Source organism: Procambarus clarkii, chromosome 58, assembly GCF_040958095.1.
Source record: "Procambarus clarkii isolate CNS0578487 chromosome 58, FALCON_Pclarkii_2.0, whole genome shotgun sequence".
Classification (NCBI taxonomy): domain Eukaryota; kingdom Metazoa; phylum Arthropoda; class Malacostraca; order Decapoda; family Cambaridae; genus Procambarus; species Procambarus clarkii.
The window spans coordinates 23,717,076-23,742,075 of NC_091207.1; the positions used below are offsets into that span (position 1 = coordinate 23,717,076).

Below are 25,000 nucleotides of genomic sequence, written 5' to 3' on the forward strand. Positions count from 1 at the left end.
CTCTTAGAGAACAAAGAGTGAAACAACTGGTATCAAGAGACTTAAATTACAAACAAATTAACTGGGAAATACCGTACCTGAGAAGATAGACAGACATGGAACACAAAACTTGTAGAAGTTGCAGATAGGAAAACCAAATCAAGACAAGACACAGTGGACTATATAACAGGCTAAATGGCTAAAGTTCGACGTGAAGTAGTTGGTGGAAAAAAAAGGGATTAAAGAAAGCATAGAAAAGCCGTGAACCACTAGATATAAGAGGAATTAACACACCAAAACTTAGAAGAGCAGAAGAGAAGTTGTGTAAGACCATCCTGAACAACTACATAGCAACATATGTAGCAACATATCAGGCAATAATGAAGAGCATCTGAAGTAATCAATGAAGGTTTCCAGGAATATTTCAAGCTGGAATCCGAGCTGTTCCCCTGGAACTACGATCTCAGCGACATTTGAAGAGACTAAACTAGAGGTGCTGGATACGAAGGAAGCTAGAGGCCTGTAGACAAGACCTCACCAGAGGTAATAACAGAGCCAGACCTCTTCTTATGGTCTTCAACTCCTCACTAGAAAAGAAATAACTGCCAGAGTTGTGGAAAAAGGCGAACGCGGTGTGTGTGCAGAGGAGGAAGAGAGGAGCCACAGAGAGGAGGAAGAGAGGAGCCACAGAGAGGAGGAAGAGAGGAGCCACGGAGAGCAGGAAGAGAGAAGCCACAGAGAGGAGGAAGAGAGAAGCCACAGAGAGGAGGAAGAGAGGAGCCACGGAGAGCAGGAAGAGAGAAGCCACAGAGAGGAGGAAGAGAGAAGCCACAGAGAGGAGGAAGAGAGGAGCCACAGAGAGGAGGAAGAGAGAAGCCACAGAGAGGAGGAAGAGAGGAGCCACGGAGAGCAGGAAGAGAGAAGCCACAGAGAGGAGGAAGAGAGAAGCCACAGAGAGGAGGAAGAGAGGAGCCACACAGAGGAGGAAGAGAGAAGCCACAGAGAGGAGGAAGAGAGGAGCCACGGAGAGCAGGAAGAGAGAAGTCACAGAGAGGAGGAAGAGAGGAGCCACAGAGAGGAGGAAGAGAGAAGTCACAGAGAGGAGGAAGAGAGGAGCCACAGAGAGGAGGAAGAGAGGAGCCACGGAGAGCAGGAAGAGAGAAGCCACAGAGAGGAGGAAGAGAGAAGCCACAGAGAGGAGGAAGAGAGGAGCCACGGAGAGCAGGAAGAGAGAAGCCACAGAGAGGAGGAAGAGAGAAGCCACAGAGAGGAGGAAGAGAGGAGCCACAGAGAGGAGGAAGAGAGAAGCCACAGAGAGGAGGAAGAGAGGAGCCACGGAGAGCAGGAAGAGAGAAGCCACAGAGAGGAGGAAGAGAGAAGCCACAGAGAGGAGGAAGAGAGGACCCACACAGAGGAGGAAGAGAGAAGCCACAGAGAGGAGGAAGAGAGGAGCCACGGAGAGCAGGAAGAGAGAAGTCACAGAGAGGAGGAAGAGAGGAGCCACAGAGAGGAGGAAGAGAGAAGTCACAGAGAGGAGGAAGAGAGGAGCCACAGAGAGGAGGAAGAGAGAAGCCACAGAGAGGAGGAAGAGAGAAGCCACAGAGAGGAGGAAGAGAGGAGCCACAGAGAGGAGGAAGAGAGAAGCCACAGAGAGGAGAAGAGAGGAGCCACAGAGAGGAGGAAGAGAGGAGCCACAGAGAGGAGGAGAGAGAGAGGAGCCACAGAGAGGAGGAAGAGAGAAGCCACAGAGAGGAGGAAGAGAGGAGCCACAGAGAGGAGGAAGAGAGGAGCCACAGAGAGGAGGAAGAGAGGAGCCACAGAGAGGAGGAAGAGAGAAGCCACAGAGAGGAGGAAGAGAGGAGCCACAGAGAGGAGGAAGAGAGAAGCCACAGAGAGGAGGAAGAGAGAAGCCACAGAGGAGGAAGAGAGGAGCCAAAGAGAGGAGGAAGAGAGAAGCCACAGAGAGGAGGAAGAGAGGAGCCACAGAGAGGAGGAAGAGAGGAGCCACAGAGAGGAGGAAGAGAGAAGCCACAGAGAGGAGGAAGAGAGGAGCCACAGAGAGGAGGAAGAGAGGAGCCACAGAGAGGAGGAAGAGAGGAGCCACAGAGAGGAGGAAGAGAGAAGCCACAGAGAGGAGCCACAGAGAGGAGGAAGAGAGGAGCCACAGAGAGGAGGAAGAGAGGAGCCACAGAGAGGAGGAAGAGAGGAAGCCACAGAGAGGAGGAAGAGAGGAGCCACAGAGAGGAGGAAGAGAGGAGCCACAGAGAGGAGGAAGAGAGGAAGCCACAGAGAGGAGGAAGAGAGGAAGCCACAGAGAGGAGGAAGAGAGAAGCCACAGAGAGGAGCCACAGAGGAGCCACAGAGAGGAGGAAGAGAGGAGCCACAGAGAGGAGGAAGAGAGGAAGCCACAGAGAGGAGGAAGAGAGGAGCCACAGAGAGGAGGAAGAGAGGAGCCACAGAGAGGAGGAAGAGAGGAAGCCACAGAGAGGAGGAAGAGAGAAGCCACAGAGAGGAGGAAGAGAGGAGCCACAGAGAGGAGGAAGAGAGGAGCCACAGAGAGGAGGAAGAGAGGAGCCACAGAGAGGAGGAAGAGAGGAGCCACAGAGAGGAGGAAGAGAGGAGCCACAGAGAGGAGGAAGAGAGGAGCCACAGAGAGGAGGAAGAGAGGAGCCACAGAGAGGAGGAAGAGAGGAGCCACAGAGAGGAGGAGAGAGAGAGCCACAGAGAGGAGGAAGAGAGAAGCCACAGAGAGGAGGAAGAGAGGAAGCCACAGAGAGGAGCCAGCAGAGGAGCCACAGAGAGGAGGAAGAGAGGAGCCACAGAGAGGAGGAAGAGAGAAGCCACAGAGAGGAGGAAGAGAGGAGCCACAGAGAGGAGGAAGAGAGGAGCCACAGAGAGGAGGAAGAGAGGAGCCACAGAGAGGAGGAAGAGAGAAGCCACAGAGAGGAGGAAGAGAGGAGCCACAGAGAGGAGGAAGAGAGGAGCCACAGAGAGGAGGAAGAGAGGAGCCACAGAGAGGAGGAAGAGAGGAAGCCACAGAGAGGAGGAAGAGAGAAGCCACAGAGAGGAGGAAGAGAGGAGCCACAGAGAGCAGGAAGAGAGGAGCCACAGAGAGGAGGAAGAGAGGAGCCACAGAGAGGAGGAAGAGAGAAGCCACAGAGAGGAGGAAGAGAGAAGCCACAGAGAGGAGGAAGAGAGAAGCCACAGAGAGGAGGAAGAGAGGAGCCACAGAGAGGAGGAAGAGAGAAGCCACAGAGAGGAGGAAGAGAGAAGCCACAGAGAGCAGGAAGAGAGGAGCCACAGAGAGCAGGAAGAGAGGAGCCACAGAGAGGAGGAAGAGAGAAGCCACAGAGAGGAGGAAGAGAGAAGCCACAGAGAGGAGGAAGAGAGGAGCCACAGAGAGCAGGAAGAGAGGAGCCACAGAGAGGAGCCACAGAGGAGCCACAGAGAGGAGGAAGAGAGGAACCACAGAGAGGAGGAAGAGAGGAACCACAGAGAGGAGGAAGAGAGAAGCCACAGAGAGGAGGAAGAGAGAAGCCACAGAGAGGAGCCACAGAGGAGCCACAGAGAGGAGGAAGAGAGGAGCCACAGAGAGGAGGAAGAGAGGAGCCACAGAGAGGAGGAAGAGAGAAGCCACAGAGAGGAGGAAGAGAGGAGCCACAGAGAGCAGGAAGAGAGGAGCCACAGAGAGGAGCCACAGAGGAGCCACAGAGAGGAGGAAGAGAGGAGCCACAGAGAGGAGGAAGAGAGAAGCCACAGAGAGGAGGAAGAGAGGAGCCACAGAGAGGAGGAAGAGAGAAGCCACAGAGAGGAGGAAGAGAGGAGCCACAGAGAGGAGGAAGAGAGGAGCCACAGAGAGGAGGAAGAGAGGAGCCACAGAGAGGAGGAAGAGAGGAGCCACAGAGAGGAGGAAGAGAGGAGCCACAGAGAGGAGGAAGAGAGGAGCCACAGAGAGGAGGAAGAGAGGAGCCACAGAGAGGAGGAAGAGAGAAGCCACAGAGAGGAGCCACAGAGGAGCCACAGAGAGGAGGAAGAGAGAAGCCACAGAGAGGAGGAAGAGAGAAGTCACAGAGAGGAGGAAGAGAGGAGCCACAGAGAGGAGGAAGAGAGGAGCCACAGAGAGGAGGAAGAGAGGAGCCACAGAGAGGAGGAAGAGAGGAGCCACAGAGAGGAGGAAGAGAGGAGCCACAGAGAGGAGGAAGAGAGGAGCCACAGAGAGGAGGAAGAGAGAAGCCACAGAGAGGAGGAAGAGAGGAGCCACAGAGAGCAGGAAGAGAGGAGCCACAGAGAGGAGGAAGAGAGGAGCCACAGAGAGCAGGAAGAGAGGAGCCACAGAGAGGAGGAAGAGAGGAGCCACAGAGAGGAGGAAGAGAGAAGCCACAGAGAGGAGGAAGAGAGAAGCCACAGAGAGGAGGAAGAGAGGAGCCACAGAGAGCAGGAAGAGAGGAGCCACAGAGAGGAGCCACAGAGAGGAGGAAGAGAGGAGCCATAGAGAGCAGGAAGAGAGGAGCCACAGAGAGCAGAAAGAGAGGAGCCACTGGACTAGAGAACAGTTTGGCCAAGTATTCCCTTGCCAGGTATTCTTCAGAGCTGCAGGGCGCGCGTACAACGGTCGGCCCAGTTAAATTATTCTCCAAATATCAACATAATTTCAACGAAGGTAAACCGTGTTTGACCAACATATTACAAAATTATATTGCAGAATTATATTATAAAATACTACAAAATGATTTTATCACAAAATATTACAAAATGATTTTATTACATTACATATGATATCGAGTTTGATTACAAAACGAGGTAATTATGATAACAAAACAAGAGAATAATTCCATTACACTGTTCCATTAAGTTGATATCTTAAGGTCATTTCCATTGACCTTAAGAGCTGTCGTACGATGCTGTAAACACACACACACACACACACATATATATATATATATATATATATATATATATATATATATATATATATATATATATATATATATATATATATATATATATATATATATATATATATATATATATAAGTATATAATAATATAAGTATAAATAATATAAGTATAAATATATATAAGTACACATTAACAACTTAATTGATATATATGTGTTACTTAGCACTATTTGTAAGGGGCACAATCATTCTTATGTGTGTTCTTAGCTGTGTTTCCTTCAAGAACAGGTAATTGGTAACAAACAACGTAATTGCTTGGTAACAAACAAGGTAATTACTTGGTAACAAAGAGGGTAACTGCTTGGTAACAAAGAGGGTAACTGCTTGGTAACAAAGAGGGTAACTGCTTGGTAACAAAGAGGGTAACTGCTTGGTAACAAAGAGGGTAACTGCTTGGTAACAGAGTAACTGCTTGGTAACAAACAGGGTAACTGCTTGGTAACAAAGAGGGTAACTGCTTGGTAACAGAGTAATTGCTTGGTAACAAGCATCAACAGAGAACATTCTCACTATAAACATCATTTGGTTCAGTTCCCAACAATCACTACTAGGACCGACGCTCTCTGGTCCACTAAATTGGTTTAGAGTTGGACTTAAGACCTGTCAACCTCCTGGAAGGTTACCAAGACCACCACCACAGTTCACCGACCACCCACCAAAGTATTAAACAAAGTATTAAAGGACTAAAGTTAACTGCCAGTGTATATACAACGATAAGCTGGGGATTTACGACTCAGAAAGTCCGGTTGAATTCCATTCGGCGCTGTTCGAATAACTGACGAACTGTGAGATTTATTTATATATATTTTACTCCTTCTACCGAACGCCGAAACCAACATATGCAATGAAGGCCGCGGGTGTTCACAGGTGTTTACAACTTCCTCTCACCAACAATGGTTCAATTTGCCAGTTTACATGTAGATTATTACTGGGACTGTAATATGCTTTCAGATCATCACAAATATCTAGATAACTATCCAGGTGGGTTGAAGGGAAGTGTACTTTCTCGAGGTAATGAGAAGCCTGCGAGAACGGGTTGCGTACTTAATGGTCGGCTGAGGGCTTTATCAGGGGGAAAGTGGCAAGTCATTACGACTATATAGCGCTTGGGAGGGGTCAGGATAAGGATTTGGGATGGGACGGGGGAAAAGGAATGGTGCCCAACCACTTGTGGACGGTCGGGGGATTGAACGCCGACCTGCATGAAGCGAGACCGTCGCTCTACCGTCCAGCCCAAGTGGTTGTAGTGGTCGGGTGAGTTGAGTAATGCAGTTGGGGTTTTGTGGCTGTGGTGCGGGCCGCAGTCAGTGGTGGTGGTGGGGTGTTAGTGGGGGCTGTGGTAGAGGGGTGTTAGTGGGGGCTGTGGAGGTGGGGTGTTAGTGGGGGCTGTGGTAGAGGGGTGTTAGTGGGGGCTGTGGTGGTGGGGTGTTAGTGGGGGCTGTGGTGGTGGTGGTGTTAGTGGGGGCTGTGGTGGAGGGGTGTTAGTGGGGGCTGTGGAGGTGGGGTGTTAGTGGGGGCTGTGGTAGAGGGGTGTTAGTGGGGGCTGTGGTGGTGGGGTGTTATTGGGGGCTGTGGTGGTGGTGGTGTTAGTGGGGGCTGTGGTGGTAGGGTGTTAGTGGGGGCTGTGGAGGTGGGGTGTTAGTGGGGGCTGTGGTGGTGGGGTGTTAGTGGGGGCTGTGGTAGAGGGGTGTTAGTGGGGGCTGTGGTAGAGGGGTGTTAGTGGGGGCTGTGGTGGTGGGGTGTTAGTGGGGGCTGTGGTGGAGGGGTGTTAGTGGGGGCTCTGGTGGTGGGGTGTTAGTGGGGGCTGTGGTGGAGGGGTGTTAGTGGGGGCTGTGGTGGTGGGGTGTTAGTGGGGGCTGTGGTGGTGGGGTGTTAGTGGGGGCTGTGGTAGAGGGGTGTTAGTGGGGGCTGTGGTGGTGGGGTGTTAGTGGGGGCTGTGGTGGAGGGGTGTTAGTGGGGGCTCTGGTGGTGGGGTGTTAGTGGGGGCTGTGGTGGAGGGGTGTTAGTGGGGGCTGTGGTGGTGGGGTGTTAGTGGGGGCTGTGGTGGTGGGGTGTTAGTGGGGGCTGTGGTAGAGGGGTGTTAGTGGGGGCTGTGGTGGTGGGGTGTTAGTGGGGGCTGTGGTGGAGGGGTGTTAGTGGGGGCTCTGGTGGTGGGGTGTTAGTGGGGGCTGTGGTGGAGGGGTGTTAGTGGGGGCTGTGGTGGTGGGGTGTTAGTGGGGGCTGTGGTGGTGGGGTGTTAGTGGGGGCTGTGGTGGAGGGGTGTTAGTGGGGGCTGTGGTAGAGGGGTGTTAGTGGGGGCTGTGGTGGTGGGGTGTTAGTGGGGGCTGTGGTGGTGGGGTGTTAGTGGGGGCTGTGGTGGAGGGGTGTTAGTGGGGGCTGTGGTAGAGGGGTGTTAGTGGGGGATGTGGTGGAGGGGTGTTAGTGGGGGCTGTGGTAGAGGGGTGTTAGTGGGGGCTGTGGTGGAGGGGTGTTAGTGGGGGCTGTGGTGGTGGGGTGTTAGTGGGGGCTGTGGTGGTGGGGTGTTAGTGGGGGCTGTGGTGGAGGGGTGTTAGTGGGGGCTGTGGTAGAGGGGTGTTAGTGGGGGCTGTGGTGGTGGGGTGTTAGTGGGGGCTGTGGTGGTGGGGTGTTAGTGGGGGCTGTGGTGGAGGGGTGTTAGTGGGGGCTGTGGTAGAGGGGTGTTAGTGGGGGATGTGGTGGAGGGGTGTTAGTGGGGGCTGTGGTAGAGGGGTGTTAGTGGGGGCTGTGGTGGAGGGGTGTTAGTGGGGGCTGTGGTGGAGGGGTGTTATTGGGGGCTGTGGTGGAGGGGTGTTAGTGGGGGCTGTGGTAGAGGGGTGTTAGTGGGGGCTGTGGTGGAGGGGTGTTAGTGGGGGCTGTGGTGGAGGGATGTTATTGGGGGCTGTGGTGGTGGAGGGGTGTTAGTGGGGGCTGTGGTGGTGGGGTGTTAGTGGGGGCTGTGGTGGAGGGGTGTTAGTGGGGGCTGTGGTGGAGGGGTGTTATTGGGGGCTGTGGTGGTGGAGGGGTGTTAGTGGGGGCTGTGGTGGTGGGGTGTTAGTGGGGGCTGTGGTGGTGGGGTGTTAGTGGGGGCTGTGGTGGAGGGGTGTTAGTGGGGGCTGTGGTGGTGGGGTGTTAGTGGGGGCTGTGGTGGAGGGGTGTTAGTGGGGGCTGTGGTGGAGGGGTGTTATTGGGGGCTGTGGTGGTGGAGGGGTGTTAGTGGGGGCTGTGGTGGTGGGGTGTTAGTGGGGGCTGTGGTGGTGGGGTGTTAGTGGGGGCTGTGGTGGAGGGGTGTTAGTGGGGGCTGTGGTGGTGGGGTGTTAGTGGGGGCTGTGGTGGAGGGGTGTTAGTGGGGGCTGTGGTGGTGGGGTGTTAGTGGGGGCTGTGGTGGAGGGGTGTTAGTGGGGGCTGTGGTGGAGGGGTGTTAGTGGGGGCTGTGGTGGAGGGGTGTTAGTGGGGGCTGTGGTGGAGGGGTGTTAGTGGGGGCTGTGGTGGAGGGGTGTTAGTGGGGGCTGTGGTGGTGGGGTGTTAGTGGGGGCTGTGGTGGAGGGGTGTTAGTGGGGGCTGTGGTGGTGGGGTGTTAGTGGGGGCTGTGGTGGAGGGGTGTTAGTGGGGGCTGTGGTGGAGGGGTGTTAGTGGGGGCTGTGGTGGTGGGGTGTTAGTGGGGGCTGTGGTGGAGGGGTGTTAGTGGGGGCTGTGGTGGAGGGGTGTTAGTGGGGGCTGTGGTGGAGGGGTGTTAGTGGGGGCTGTGGTGGTGGGGTGTTAGTGGGGGCTGTGGTGGAGGGGTGTTAGTGGGGGCTGTGGTGGAGGGGTGTTAGTGGGGGCTGTGGTGGAGGGGTGTTAGTGGGGGCTGTGGTGGAGGGGTGTTAGTGGGGGCTGTGGTAGAGGGGTGTTAGTGGGGGATGTGGTGGAGGGGTGTTAGTGGGGGCTGTGGTGGAGGGGTGTTAGTGGGGGCTGTGGTGGTGGTGGTGTTAGTGGGGGCTGTGGTAGAGGGGTGTTAGTGGGGTGTTCTCAGCTTCCAGCTGTGTCTTGTTCAATCTCTCACTAGAAGGGGGTTGTTATTGTCCAACTTATCTATTCCCCCATAGGTATCTTGTATGCTGTAGTCATATCCCCCCTCAGCATATTCTCTCTTTTAAGACTGTAAGAATTATGTCTCTTAATCTGTCCTCGCAGGTTGTTGGAGGTGTTAGTAGTGGTGGTAGTTGTGGTGATGAGGGGCGGGGCAGGGGGGAGGAAAGAGGGAGAGGGGGGGGGGAGAAAGAGGGAGGGAGAGAAAGAGGGAGGGAGGGATCAATATGTAGCAGGACCCCCTCCCCCCCCTCCCCCCTCCCTAAGACTGCTGGTGCCTGTGCATGACCCCTCGCCCCCCCCCACCCTCACCCCCACCCCCCCCCCCCCCACGCCCTGGACACCCTCACAATCAGCAGCTCTACCATTTATTTTTGTTGCTTTTCTTTTGTATTGCATGAGAAAGAAAGTGTGTGTGTGTGTGTGTGTGTGTGTGTGTGTGTGTGTGTGTGTGTGTGTGTGTGTGTGTGTGTGTGTGTGTGTGTGTGTGTGTGTGTGTGTGTGCTGCCGTTCCTTGCTCTGAACAACGGCCACGTGACAGCTAGAGCCGGTGTGAACAAGTGGAATAAAGAGAGAAAGAGAGAGAGAGGAGAGACCCCCCAGCCCACGTGCATCATTCATAGAGTTACTGACCAAGTGGTCAGTTACGACACCTCGGTCAGTTACGACACCTCGGTCAGTTACGACACCTCGGTCAGTTACGACACCTCGGTCAGTTACGACACCTCGGTCAGTTACGACACCTCGGTCAGTTACGACACCTCGGTCAGTTACGACACGTCGGTCAGTTACGACACCTCGGTCAGTTACGACACGTCGGGTTTGATCATCTGCATAATCCCACGATCTCCCCCCCCATACGTTCCCTTCACCATATTCCTCCCCCCCCCACACACGTTCCCTTCACCATATTCCCTCCCTAAACACGTTCCCTTCACCATATTCCCTCCCTAAACACGTTCCCTTCACCATATTCCCTCCCTAAACACGTTCCCTTCACCATATTCCCTCCCTAAACACGTTCCCTTCACCATATTCCCTCCCTATACACGTTCCCTTCACCACATTGTCTGCATCATGACTTCTCCCAGTACCCTTCACCCTGTTACACCTTCCCTCCACGTTCCCTCCACAACGTTTTCTTTAAGACTTTTTTTTATCATGCATAATTCTTAGACGTTCCTTCCGTCCCTTTCTCCTGTACAAGTGTCATCGTCCACAGCTGTCGTCCTCATCATTCACTCCCGTGATCTGGACGACGTCCTAATTAGAATTAGAGAAAAACTCCTTCTCCTCCTGTCATTGTGCGGAGGTTTCTTCACCCTTGTATCTTACCCCATGACTGCTCTTCCGTTCAGGACAGTTGTGTCGAGGCGAGTTTGTTATCCTTCGGGACAAGCGATTGGAGCCTCCATTCACTACGATGCCAAACTAACTCTACGAGAGTTAATATTGCCGCTAAAATACTGAGGGATTTGTGCCTCAGGTCACTGGGGAGAGAGAGAGAGAGAGAGAGAGAGAGAGAGAGAGAGAGAGAGAGAGAGAGAGAGAGAGAGAGAGAGAGAGAGAGAAGAAGAAACATGATACAAAACCACATATTAAATTATCAGAGGCTGACAAAAGACAGATATGCTGCACTGCTGGTACGAGTAAGGGGACACATATGTAGACTAAGTATCCAAATATGTAGACTAAGTATCCAAATATGTAGACTAAGTATCCAAATATGTAGACTAAGTATCCAAATATGTAGACTAAGTATCCAAATATGTAGACTAAGTATCCAAATATGTAGACTAAGTATCCAAATATGTAGACTAAGTATCCAAATATGTAGACTAAGTATCCAAATATGTAGACTAAGTATCCAAATATGTAGACTAAGTATCCAAATATGTAGACTAAGTATCCAAATATGTAGACTAAGTATCCAAATATGTAGACTAAGTATCCAAATATGTAGACTAAGTATCCAAATATGTAGACTAAGTATCCAAATATGTAGACTAAGTATCCAAATATGTAGACTAAGTATCCAAATATGTAGACTAAGTATCCAAATATGTAGACTAAGTATCCAAATATGTAGACTAAGTATCCAAATATGTAGACTAAGTATCCAAATATGTAGACTAAGTATCCAAATATGTAGACTAAGTATCCAAATATGTAGACTAAGTATCCAAATATGTAGACTAAGTATCCAAATATGTAGACTAAGTATCCAAATATGTAGACTAAGTATCCAAATATGTAGACTAAGTATCCAAATATGTAGACTAAATATCCAAATATGTAGACTAAATATCCAAATGGAATGTCCAGAGAAGTGGTGAAGGCATTAAACTGCTTCATCTAAAGATATCACAGGGTCCAATAGCCTTTGGAATCTGTACGCAGGGAGTATGTAGATTAAGAGGCGGGGCGAAGGAGGTGAAGCTCAACCCCCCCGCCCCCCGAGTGAACCATTAGGCCAGTACAGTATAACTTGCTGTAATTGTGAAGGCTACAGTATGCCTTGCTCTCAGGTGGCCCACGGCGCCGCTGGCATAGTAGTGTAGTGTGGTGGGGCGAGATAGCCTCTTGGAAGACACCGGAGGCGTCAGTACTAGGGTGTATCTGTGAGTATACTAGAGTAGTAAGTATCCAAGTATACTTGGATACTAAGTATCCAAGTCTAAGTCTGCTCGGTAACTCTACTGAGCAGACTTACTTCATCATAATCCCGGCGCCAACTCCCCCCCCCCACTCACCCGTTATGCAATCAATAAGATGTTGGATACAGGGATTTCCGCCCCCCTCTCCACCACCGCCCCCTTCTCAGCCCCCCCCCCTCCCCCAACAACTTTCGCGTCACCCCCCTTTCCCACTACCGAGGCCCGCCCCCCTTACTGCTGCTAGAACAACACAAGGTTCTCTCCCTTCTCTCTTCAATACTATCATCCTCCATGTGTGTATCGCATTATTTGGAAAAGAGTAGGGCGGTTTCGTGTGTTACAGTACACACACACACACACACACACACCCACACACACACACACACACACACACACACACACACACACACACACACACACACACACACACACACACACACACACACACACACACACACATTCAAGAGTCTCAAGGGAATTGATAGGGTAGATAAAGGCAGTCTATTTAACACAATGGTCACACGCACTAGGGGACACAGGTGGAAACTGAGTGCCCAAATGAGCCACAGAGATATTAGAAAGTACTTTTTTAGTGTCAGAGTGGTTTACAAATGGAATGCATTAGGAAGTGATGTGGTGGAGGTTGACTCCATACACAGTTTCAAGTGTAGATATGAGCCCAGTAGGCTCAGGAACCTGTACACCTGTTGATTGACAGTTGAGAGGATGGAATCCACGCGAAGCCACACTCTTTGAGTCCATCATTAGTAATTGTATTACATCTGTGAGTAGATTTAGACATGTCAACATTGCGTATTACGGAGGTGAGCGCAATTAGAGATGATTAAAAATCACTTTTAATTTTATGCGACGTGCAAATGGTAGTTGGTGACTGCTCCTTAATCTCCCTCACCTTCCCCCCTCCCTCATCTCCCCCTCATCTCCCTCATCTCCCTCATCTCACTTATCTCCCTCACTTTGTAAACGCACATTTAAGACTCTTTGTAAAAACACACCTTAAACTCTGTTAATGCATGACAGACGTAAATCTATGTATTTCTGTATGTAGGTTAGATTCAGCATTTTAGGTTCCGGGTTCGATTCCCGGAGGAGGCGGAGACAAATGGGCAAACAGTTTCTTTCACCCCTGATGCCCCCCTGTTCACCTAGCAGTAAATAGGTACCTGGGAGTTAGACAGCTCCTACGGGCTGATTCCTGGGGGGGGGGTGTAACCAAAAAGGAGGACCGGGCCTGGTCGAGGACCGGGCCGCGGGGACGCTAATTCTGAATGTCTGGCCACGTCTGTGGTAGAAAAAAAAAAGCCTTTCCAGGTTGGCCGTCTCGACCGACCTCGAGAAAGGTCAATACCCCGACCGTCTCTCTCAGACACTCAACCTACTTCTCCTGTCGACCACGCCCGGTGACCAGTCAGCAGGGCCAGTCAGCCACGCCCGGTGACCAGTCAGCAGGGCCAGTCAGCCACGCCCGGTGACCAGTCAGCAGTGCCAGTCAGCCACGCCCGGTGACCAGTCAGCAGTGCCAGTCAGCCACGCCCGGTGACCAGTCAGCAGTGCCAGTCAGCCACGCCCGGTGACCAGTCAGCAGGGCCAGTCAGCCACGCCCGGTGACCAGTCAGCAGGGCCAGTCAGCCACGCCCGGTGACCAGCCAGCAGGGCCAGTCAGCCACGCCCGGTGACCAGTCAGCAGGGCCAGTCAGCCACGCCCGGTGACCAGTCAGCAGGGCCAGTCAGCCACGCCCGGTGACCAGTCAGCAGTGCCAGTCAGCCACTCCCGGTGACCAGTCAGCAGTGCCAGTCAGCCACGCCCGGTGACCAGTCAGCAGTGCCAGTCAGCCACGCCCGGTGACCAGTCAGCAGTGCCAGTCAGCCACGCCCGGTGACCAGTCAGCAGTGCCAGTCAGCCACTCCCGGTGACCAGTCAGCAGTGCCAGTCAGCCACTCCCGGTGACCAGTCAGCAGTGCCAGTCAGCCACGCCCGGTGACCAGTCAGTAGTGCCAGTCAGCCACGCCCGGTGACCAGTCAGCAGTGCCAGTCAGCCACGCCCGGTGACTGGCAGTCAGCAGTGCCAGTCTGGCAGTGCCTGGCGACTGGTGGTGACAGACGGGCGGAGTTGAGCCAGACACCAGTTGTCAGGGTTGATTGATTACCTTATTTTGTCTCGAAAAGTTGCCATTCAGTTACAGGGTGATATACCTGGAGTATACCTCGAGTATACCTGGAGTATACATCGAGTATACCTGGAGTACACCTCAAGTATGTCTGGAGTATACCTGGAGTATACATGGAGCATAACTGGAATATACATGGATTATACCTGGACTATACCTGGAATACATGAAGTATACCTGGAATATACATGGAGTATACCTGGAATATACATGGAGTATACCTGGAATGTACATGGAGTATACCTTGAATATGCATGGAGTATACCTGGAATATACTTGAGAATACCTGGAGTATACCTGGAGTATGTCTGAAATATACCTGGAATATACATGGAGTATACCTGGAATATATATGGAATATACATGGAGTATACCTAGAGTATACATGGAGTATGCCTGGAGTATACCTGGAGTGAGTTCGGAGAGTTCTCAGAACAGCTCCGCATGCCCGGACTGGGCCCCAGACTTTACTTATAACTTGTTCCACCAGGCTGTTGCTTGGAGCGGCCCGCAGGCCCACATATATCCACTCCAGCCCTCCCAACAGCAACTTGCCCAACTAGTTCGTGAACACGTCCTTTACTCCATGTTCAACGGCCAGAGTTTGGGAACACTGAACTGACAAGTTACAGCATATCTCTCTCTCTCTCTCTCTCTCTCTCTCTCTCTCTCTCTCTCTCTCTCTCTCTCTCTCTCTCTCTCTCTCTCTCTCTCTCTCTCTCTCTCTGTCTCTGTCTCTGTCTCTCTGTCTCTGTCTCTGTCTCTGTCTCTGTCTCTGTCTCTGTCTCTGTCTCTCTCTCTCTCTGTCTCTCTCTCTCTCTCTCTCTCTCTCTCTCTCTCTCTCTCTCTCTCTCTCTCTCTCTCTCTCTCTCTCTCTCTCTCTCTCTCTCTCTGTCTCTGTCTCTGTCTCTCTGTCTCTGTCTCTGTCTCTGTCTGTCTCTCTCTCTCTCTCTCTCTCTCTCTCTCTCTCTCTCTCTCTCTCTCTCTCTCTCTCTCTCTCTCTCTGTCTCTGTCTCTGTCTCTGTCTCTGTCTCTCTGTCTCTCTGTCTCTGTCTCTGTCTCTGTCTCTGTCTCTCTCTGTCTCTCTCTGTCTCTCTCTGTCTCTCTCTCTCTCTCTCTCTCTCTCTCTCTCTCTCTCTCTCTCTCTCTCTCTCTCTCTCTCTCTCTCTCTCTCTCTCTCAAAAGCTTATTTGCGCTATCAGTGGGCGAGAGGTGTAAGGGGGGGGGGGGGTTGGGGGGGGGGTGGAGAGGTAGTGGAATTGATTAATAATTTCTCTGGCGCCATAGCAACGAGGTTAATGGTGCAGGTAGAGGGGGGAGGGGGAGGGGCAGGGGAGGAAGGGAAGCCGTGAGGTGGGGTTGGGGAGGGGGAGGCAATGTTGTGGGGTGGGGGGGAAGTGGGAGGTGGGGGTGGGGGAGGAGACAAGGGGTAGGAGGCGCAGTGTGGGATGCCGCACGATGATAGAGGGGAAAGGTAGAGGCATGAAGGGTAGGGAAGGGTAGGGAAATGGAAGGAGAAGGGTAGGAAGACAAGGGAGGAAGGGTAGGAGACAAAGGGAAGGGGGACGTGTCAGGACTCAGACACAACGTACATAACTCCCTATTCCCCAGTCCAGAGAAGTGAACACCAATCACAACTAGCCACAAAGTGAACACCAATCATAATGGAGTCTCTATAACACAGTGGTCTACGCCCAAATATTAAAGGCATGAACGGTGGGGGGATCGAATCCGTTTGAGGAGTTCAGGGACATGGTTCGATCCAATGGTAGGGCTTTCAGTATTTACTGATCACGTTTCATGAGCTCGACTACCATCCACAGGACCTTCAGACTCTCCCACAGTGGTGACCTACACCCACAAGACCTCAGATAAACTGTTGGGAGATCCGAGACAGGTCAGCGCATCATAGGGTTAAAGATGCAAAGCCCTCACTAGCTCTCCTTGTGGAGCTACCAATCCAGTCTATACTCTCGGTACTTCTAACATCGTGAACATGTTCCCTCCTTGTACGGCTTTAATGTTTGCAGAGGTAGATGACACTGCAGTTACATCTTTACAGATCACTCTATGAGAAGGCTGCATGTCTATATAACACCAAGGGTTAGGTAAGGTGGCCGTTGCTCTTGAATATGAAACTTGACCTTGACTGAGGGCAAGTGGTTGTCAAAAGCAGCCAGTAATCTGGGAAGACTTTGTAAGACATAGTTCAAGTACAATGGCAATTGGGTTGAAGACACGTTTAGCAAGTAGTGCCAGTGGCAGCCGGCACCATAAACTGGTTGTGACAAAGGTTTGGCATTCGATTGGACCCTTCGTGACATGACACGTCACTCATATCTGTCACTGGTCGTGACAGGCAGTAGTCTGGTAGACAGTAGCCTGGTAGACACCTGGTCGTTTCACAGCATGATGAAGGCACTGTCCCAGAATCAGCACAGCCAGTGCCAGTCAAGCTGCGCCTGTCTTCCTCCTACGCCCCAAACAAGGCCAACTCTGAAGTGACTAACGATGTAATTGGATCCACAACTTGCTGAATGAAGTTCATTCAGTGAGTTCTAAATGCGTTGTTAAATTGATATTATGAAAAATGTGGAAGGGGTGGGGGTGGGGGTTTGGGGGGTGGGGGGTGGGGGGTGGGGGGTGGAATGTGCAAATACTTCAATGTAAATAAATATCACAGCCAAACAGATCAGCCAAGCAGAGCTGCCAAACAGATCAGCCAAGCAGAGCTGCCAAACAGATCAGCCAAGCAGAGCTGCCAAACAAATCAGCCAAGCAGACCAGTCAAGGGGAATGACACGGCATCAATATTCAAAATGGATAACTTGAAAACTCCCTTCTCGCCCACATCACAACCTGGGGGCCCCTAACTGGCCCACATCACAACCTGGGGGGCCCTAACTATCCCACATCACAACCTGGGGGCCCTAACTGTCCCACATCACAACCTGGGTGCCCCTAACTGTCCCACATCACAACCTGGGGGGCCCTAACTGTCCCACGTCACAACCTGGGGCCCCTAACTGTCCCACGTCACAACCTGGGGCCCCTAACTGTCCCACGTCACAACCTGGGGGCCCCTAACTGTCCCACATCACAACCTGGGTGCCCCTAACTGTCCCACATCACAACCTGGGGGCCCCTAACTGTCCCACATCACAACCTGGGGGCCCCTAACTGTCCCACATCACAACCTGGGGGCCCCCTAACTGGCCCACATCACAACCTGGGGGCCCCTAACTGTCCCACATCACAACCTGGGGGCCCCTAGCTGTCCCACATCACAACCTGGGGGCCCTAACTGTCCCACGTCACAACCTGGGGGCCCTAACTGTCCCACATCACAACCTGGGGCCCCTAACTGTCCCACATCACAACCTGGGGTCCCTAACTGTCCCACGTCACAACCTGGGGGCCCTAACTGTCCCACGTCACAACCTGGGGGCCCTAACTGTCCCACATCACAACCTGGGGCCCCTAACTGTCCCACGTCACAACCTGGGGGCCCCTAACTGTCCCACGTCACAACCTGGGGGGTCCCTAACTGTCCCACATCACAACCTGGGGGCCCCTAACTGTCCCACATCACAACCTGGGGGACCCCTAACTGTCCCACATCACAACCTGGGGGACCCCTAACTGTCCCACATCACAACCTGGGGGGCCCCTAACTGTCCCACATCACAACCTGGGGCCCCTAACTGTCCCACGTCACAACCTGGGGGCCCCTAACTGCCCCACATCACAACCTGGGGGCCCCTAACTGCCACACATCACAACCTGGGGGTCCCTAACTGTCCCACATCACAACCTGGGGTCCCTAACTGTCCCACGTCACAACCTGGGGGCCCCTAACTGTCCCACATCACAACCTGGGGGGCCCTAACTGTCCCACATCACAACCTGGGGCCCCTAACTGTCCCACGTCACAACCTGGGGGGCCCCTAACTGTCCCACGTCACAACCTGGGGGGCCCCTAACTGTCCCACATCACAACCTGGGGGCCCCTAACTGTCCCACATCACAACCTGGGGGACCCCTAACTGTCCCACATCACAACCTGGGGGACCCCTAACTGTCCCACATCACAACCTGGGGGGCCCCTAACTGTCCCACATCACAACCTGGGGCCCCTAACTGTCCCACGTCACAACCTGGGGGCCCCTAACTGCCCCACATCACAACCTGGGGGCCCCTAACTGCCCCACATCACAACCTGGGGGTCCCTAACTGTCCCACATCACAACCTGGGGTCCCTAACTGTCCCACGTCACAACCTGGGGGCCCCTAACTGTCCCACATCACAACCTGGGGGTCCCTAACTGTCCCACATCACAACCTGGGGTCCCTAACTGTCCCACGTCACAACCTGGGGGCCCCTAACTGTCCCACATCACAACCTGGGGGGCCCTAACTGTCCCACACCACAACCTGGGACCCCTAACTGTCCCACATCACATGTCTAGAGATGATTATCTCAGCAACATTACGTTAAGTGCCAAAATGGTGCCATTAAGGCACTATTAAACCCTCGGCCGCCTGTGTCTGACGTAACGAGCCAAGGCACTATCGATGTCCAATGAAGTTGCTTAGTCCGTCCTAATTAGCGTTGCCAGATTGCGTTGCTGTTGAAAAAACGTAACAAAAAATGGGAATCAATGACACTATTGAAGGCCTATTGGCCCCATACGTGGCTGCTTCTATCCACACAAACTCATATGTGTGTCTAGGTTGCGCTTGAAACAATCTATTGATCCCACGCCATGTTAAACGTGTCTATCATGCTACCTGGTAGTCTATAATGGTAGGCGGATAACGTGGATATAATGTAAATAATCTGAGATGTATAAACTGAGGAACTATTACGGTGTATGGATAAATGTGTGGGTTAGTATCATCATCCTAGCTACTAGGGTGACGCACACTGTAGCTGCGTCATCATCCTAGTAACCACAGTGACGCACACTGTAGCTGCGTCATCATCCTAGCCACTACAGTGACGCACACTGTAGCTGCGTCATCATCCTAGCCACTACAGTGACGCACACTGTAGCTGCGTCATCATCCTAGTAACCACAGTGACGCACACTGTAGCTGCGTCATCATCCTAGCCACTACAGTGACGCACACTGTAGCTGCGTCATCATCCTAGCCACTACAGTGACGCACACTGCAGCTGCGTCATCATCCTAGCCACTACAGTGACGCACACTGCAGCTGCGTCATCATCCTAGCCACTACAGTGACGCACACTGCAGCTGCGTCATCATCCTAGCCACTACAGTGACGCACACTGCAGCTGCGTCATCATCCTAGCCACTACAGTGACGCACACTGCAGCTGCGTCATCATCCTAGCCACTACAGTGACGCACACTGTAGCTGCGTCATCATCCTAGCTACTACAGTGACGCACACTGTAGCTGCGTCATCATCCTAGCTACTACAGTGACGCACACTGTAGCTGCGTCATCATCCTAGCCACTACAGTGACGCACACTGTAGCTGCGTCATCATCCTAGCCACTACAGTGACGCACACTGTAGCTGCGTCATCATCTTAGCCACTACAGTGACGCACACTGTAGCTGCGTCATCATCCTAGCCACTACAGTGACGCACACTGTAGCTGCGTCATCATCCTAGCCACTACAGTGACGCACACTGTAGCTGCGTCACAGTAGCACTGTGAGGGTCGAAAAGGCATCTCACCTCCCTCCAGTTAGGTCCACCTTTTTATTTGTTATATATTCATATATATACAAGAGTTGTCACAGTCGTGTACAGCCACCAGGACGCGGAGGGTTTAGGGCAGCTCCTTAATCCTGTGGTCCCTGGAATACGACCCTGCGAAAAATCGTTTAACAAGCAGGTACCCATTTTACTGTTGAGTTAAACAGAGGCTACAGTTAAGGATTTGCGTCCAGTAAATCCTCCCCGGCCAGGATACGAACCCCAGGACAAAGCGCTGGCGGAACGCCAGGTGAGTGTCTTAGCCGCTGCATCACGAGGACTGAATACCTTTGTACTCATACCAGCGGCTTCTACTACTGCATCCTTCAAGCCTCACATTTGGGACCTTTGTGTGTGTTGATACTCATTTTAAACTGCGTTTTCAAAGCCGTTTATGAATTCTTGTAATCATACATATCAGTAATCATTTTGTATTACAAGTGATTCAACAAGAGGCTCACAACAGTCACTTTACAAGGCACTTTACACCGTCTTACACACCAGCACACCAGCCTACGTCTGGCAGTTATAATGCCACAATGTCTGTAGATGATTTGTGCTGTCCCTATATGTAGTTCTCAGTGTGAAACGCGTCATAACTCAACCCGTTCTCGCACTTTCTTACAGTCAATATTGACTTATTAAATACGTGCATATGGGACATACTAAACATACTAGTTTACCTTGAAAAGCTTCATAGAAAACACCGACCTTACCTAACCTTCTTGGTATGTTAAGATAAGCATCTTATTGCTTCGTAATTACAATTATTACTTAACCTATACCTATAATAGGTATATTATAGGTATTATATGCCTATAATAGGTATATAATAGTTTAGTATGTCACATATGCACGTATTTAATAAGTCAATATTGACTATACGAAAGTGCGAGAACGGGTTGCATAACTTTATACTCGTACTTGCTGCCCTATGAGTGTCAGTGATAGCCCTTCTGTCAGCCCTGGCTCCCTGGAATAGTGTGGTCTTCACAGTAGAGCTTGGAGTACTCAGGTCTAGCTCGGCTTCAGCTTTATAACATTCAGCTTTAGCTGCCTTGGGTCTGCCATCGTGGACAACACCCACGTGAGATGGTATGCATACAAATGTGTTGCTCAAACTTTTGTTTGTAATAATGTATTTATGTTGTTTGTAATTGAAGTTACAATATTCCTGGTATTCAATTTACAAGTGCTTGAAAGTCGACTTTGAATCGCAGACAATTTGAACCTTTATTTTTCAGCGTGTTAGTGGCTAGTTGTGGTGTAGCCAATTCTGTACGTGAGGAGCTAACCCAATTGTTTAACTACTTATACTAGTAGTTCACGTAAGTTAACTACTTACATTAGTAGTCCACGTAAGCTAACTACTGACACCAGTAGTCCACATAACCTAACTACTGACACCAGTAGTCCATGTAAGCTAACTACTGACACTAGTAGTCCACGTAAGCTAACTACTGACACCAGTAGTCCACGTAAGCTAACTACTGACACTAGTAGTCCACGTAAGCTAACTACTGACACCAGTAGTCCACGTAAGCTAACTACTGACACCAGTAGTCCACATAACCTAACTACTGACACCAGTAGTCCATGTAAGCTAACTACTGACACTAGTAGTCCACGTAAGCTAACTACTGACACCAGTAGTCCACGTAAGCTAACTACTGACACTAGTAGTCCACGTAAGCTAACTACTGACACCAGTAGTCCACGTAAGCTAACTACTGACACCAGTAGTCCACATAACCTAACTACTGACACCAGTAGTCCATGTAAGCTAACTACTGACACTAGTAGTCCACGTAAGCTAACTACTGACACCAGTAGTCCACGTAAGCTAACTACTGACACTAGTAGTCCACGTAAGCTAACTACTGACACCAGTAGTCCACGTAAGCTAACTACTGACACCAGTAGTCCACGTAAGCTAACTACTGACACTAGTAGTCCACGTAAGCTAACTACTAATACTAGTAGTCCACGTAAGCTAACTACTGACACTAGTAGTCCACGTAAGCTAACTACTAATACTAGTAGTCCACGTAAGCTAACTACTAATACTAGTAGTCCACGTAAGCTAACTACTGACACTAGTAGTCCACGTAAGCTAACTACTGACACCAGTAGTCCACGTAAGCTAACTACTAATACTAGTAGTCCACGTAAGCTAACTACTGACACCAGTAGTCGACGTAAGCTAACTACTAATACTAGTAGTTCACGTAAGCTAACTACTGACACTAGTAGTCCACGTAAGCTAACTACTGACACTAGTAGTCCACGTAAGCTAACTACTAATACTAGTAGTTCACGTAAGCTAACTACTGACACTAGTAGTCCACGTAAGCTAACTACTAATACTAGTAGTTCACGTAAGCTAACTACTGACACTAGTAGTCCACGTAAGCTAACTACTAATACTAGTAGTTCACGTAAGCTAACTACTTACACTAGTAGTCCACGTAAGCTAACTACTGACACCAGTAGTCCACGTAAGCTAACTACTGACACCAGTAGTCTACGTAAGCTAACTACTTACACCAGTAGTCTACGTAAGCTAACTACTTACACCAGTAGTCTACGTAAGCTAACTACTGACACCAGTAGTCCACGTAAGCTAACTACTGACACCAGTAGTCTACGTAAGCTAACTACTTACACCAGTAGTCTACGTAAGCTAACTACTGACACCAGTAGTCTACGTAAGCTAACTACTGACACCAGTAGTCCACGTAAGCTAACTACTGACACTAGTAGTCCACGTAAGCTAACTACTAATACTAGTAGTTCACGTAAGCTAACTACTGACACTAGTAGTCCACGTAAGCTAACTACTAATACTAGTAGTTCACGTAAGCTAACTACTTACACTAGTAGTCCACGTAAGCTAACTACTGACACCAGTAGTCCACGTAAGCTAACTACTGACACCAGTAGTCTACGTAAGCTAACTACTTACACCAGTAGTCTACGTAAGCTAACTACTTACACCAGTAGTCTACGTAAGCTAACTACTGACACCAGTAGTCCACGTAAGCTAACTACCGACACCAGTAGTCTACGTAAGCTAACTACTTACACCAGTAGTCTACGTAAGCTAACTACTGACACCAGTAGTCTACGTAAGCTAACTACTGACACCAGTAGTCCACGTAAGCTAACTACTGACACCAGTAGTCTACGTAAGCTAACTACTTACACCAGTAGTCTACGTAAGCTAACTACTGACACCAGTAGTCCACGTAAGCTAACTACTGACACCAGTAGTCTACGTAAGCTAACTACTGACACCAGTAGTCCACGTAAGCTAACTACTGACACCAGTAGTCCACGTAAGCTAACTACTGACACTAGTAGTCCACGTAAGCTAACTACTGACACTAGTAGTCCACGTAAGCTAACTACTGACACTAGTAGTCCACGTAAGCTAACTACTGACACTAGTAGTCCACGTAAGCTAACTACTTACACCAGTAGTCTACGTAAGCTAACTACTGACACTAGTAGTCCACGTAAGCTAACTACTGACACTAGTAGTCCACGTAAGCTAACTACTGACACTAGTAGTCCACGTAAGCTAACTACTGACACTAGTAGTCCACGTAAGCTAACTACTTACACCAGTAGTCTACGTAAGCTAACTACTGACACCAGTAGTCCACGTAAGCTAACTACTGACACCAGTAGTCTACGTAAGCTAACTACTGACACCAGTAGTCCACGTAAGCTAACTACTGACACCAGTAGTCCACGTAAGCTAACTACTGACACCAGTAGTCCACGTAAGCTAACTACTGACACTAGTAGTCCACGTAAGCTAACTACTGACACTAGTAGTCCACGTAAGCTAACTACTGACACTAGTAGTCCACGTAAGCTAACTACTGACACTAGTAGTCCACGTAAGCTAACTACTTACACCAGTAGTCTACGTAAGCTAACTACTGACACTAGTAGTCCACGTAAGCTAACTACTGACACTAGTAGTCCACGTAAGCTAACTACTGACACTAGTAGTCCACGTAAGCTAACTACTGACACTAGTAGTCCACGTAAGCTAACTACTTACACCAGTAGTCTACGTAAGCTAACTACTGACACCAGTAGTCCACGTAAGCTAACTACTGACACCAGTAGTCTACGTAAGCTAACTACTGACACCAGTAGTCCACGTAAGCTAACTACTGACACCAGTAGTCCACGTAAGCTAACTACTGACACCAGTAGTCCACGTAAGCTAGCTACTGACACTAGTAGTCCACGTAAGCTAACTACTGACACTAGTAGTCCACGTAAGCAAGCTACTGACACCAGTAGTCCACGTAAGCTAACTACTGACACTAGTAGTCCACGTAAGCAAGCTACTGACACCAGTAGTCCACGTAAGCTAACTACTTACACCAGTAGTCCACGTAAGCTAACTACTGACACCAGTAGTCCACGTAAGCTAGCTACTGACACTAGTAGTCCACGTAAGCTAACTACTGACACTAGTAGTCCACGTAAGCTAGCTACTGACACTAGTAGTCCACGTAAGCTAACTACTGACACCAGTAGTCCACGTAAGCTAACTACTGACACCAGTAGTCCACGTAAGCTAGCTACTGACACCAGTAGTCCACGTAAGCTAACTACTGACACCAGTAGTCCACGTAAGCTAACTACTGACACCAGTAGTCCACGTAAGCTAACTACTGACACCAGTAGTCCACGTAACCTAACTACTGACACCAGTAGTCCACGTAAGCTAACTACTGACACCAGTAGTCCACGTAAGCTAACTACTGACACCAGTAGTCCACGTAAGCTAACTACTGACACCAGTAGTCCACGTAAGCTAACTACTGACACCAGCAGTCCACGTAAGCTAGCTACTGACACTAGTAGTCCACGTAAGCTAACTACTGACACCAGTAGTCCACGTAAGCTAACTACTGACACCAGTAGTCCACGTAAGCTAACTACTGACACCAGCAGTCCACGTAAGCTAACTACTGACACCAGCAGTCCACGTAAGCTAACTACTGACACCAGCAGTCCACGTAAGCTAACTACTGACACCAGTAGTCCACGTAAGCTAACTACTGACACCAGTAGTCCACATATACCTGTTGTCTGTATATATCTTACACGCTGCTGCAGTGCGAACTGTTGACATTTAAGCAGAGCCGTTAGTGTAAGCAAAGTGCTCATGTGGCCGTAGATTATTTAATTACGATTCTTTTTTTAATTTTGACATAGAATTAATCTATGTCAAATTTAAAAAAAGAATCGTAGGAGCCGCGTGTGCTGTTACAACCATTCTATAGCAGATATAACGTTATGTTGACTGTAAACTATAGAGTCCAGTAAACTCCTGGTTAAATATGGGTTTAGAAATAGTGTTGATTTATGGAACAAATTATCGGGTGACAT

General features: G+C 50.4%; 1 protein-coding gene and 1 non-coding gene across 2 annotated transcripts in view; both read left to right on the forward strand.

The window, feature by feature from the left end:
* The window catches only part of LOC123767912 (uncharacterized), an 87,419-nt gene that overhangs the window by 17,841 nt on the left and 44,578 nt on the right, over positions 1 to 25,000 (forward strand). The window lies entirely within an intron of this gene.
* LOC138353590 (mucin-2-like) overlaps positions 1 to 25,000 on the forward strand; it is a 45,914-nt gene that overhangs the window by 4,108 nt on the left and 16,806 nt on the right. The window contains exons 2-4 of the mRNA XM_069306782.1: positions 624 to 1,502; positions 5,888 to 6,017; positions 20,930 to 24,698. Coding sequence (XP_069162883.1) covers positions 624 to 1,502; positions 5,888 to 6,017; positions 20,930 to 24,698 — 4,778 coding nt within the window. The remainder of the gene's footprint in view (positions 1 to 623; positions 1,503 to 5,887; positions 6,018 to 20,929; positions 24,699 to 25,000) is intronic.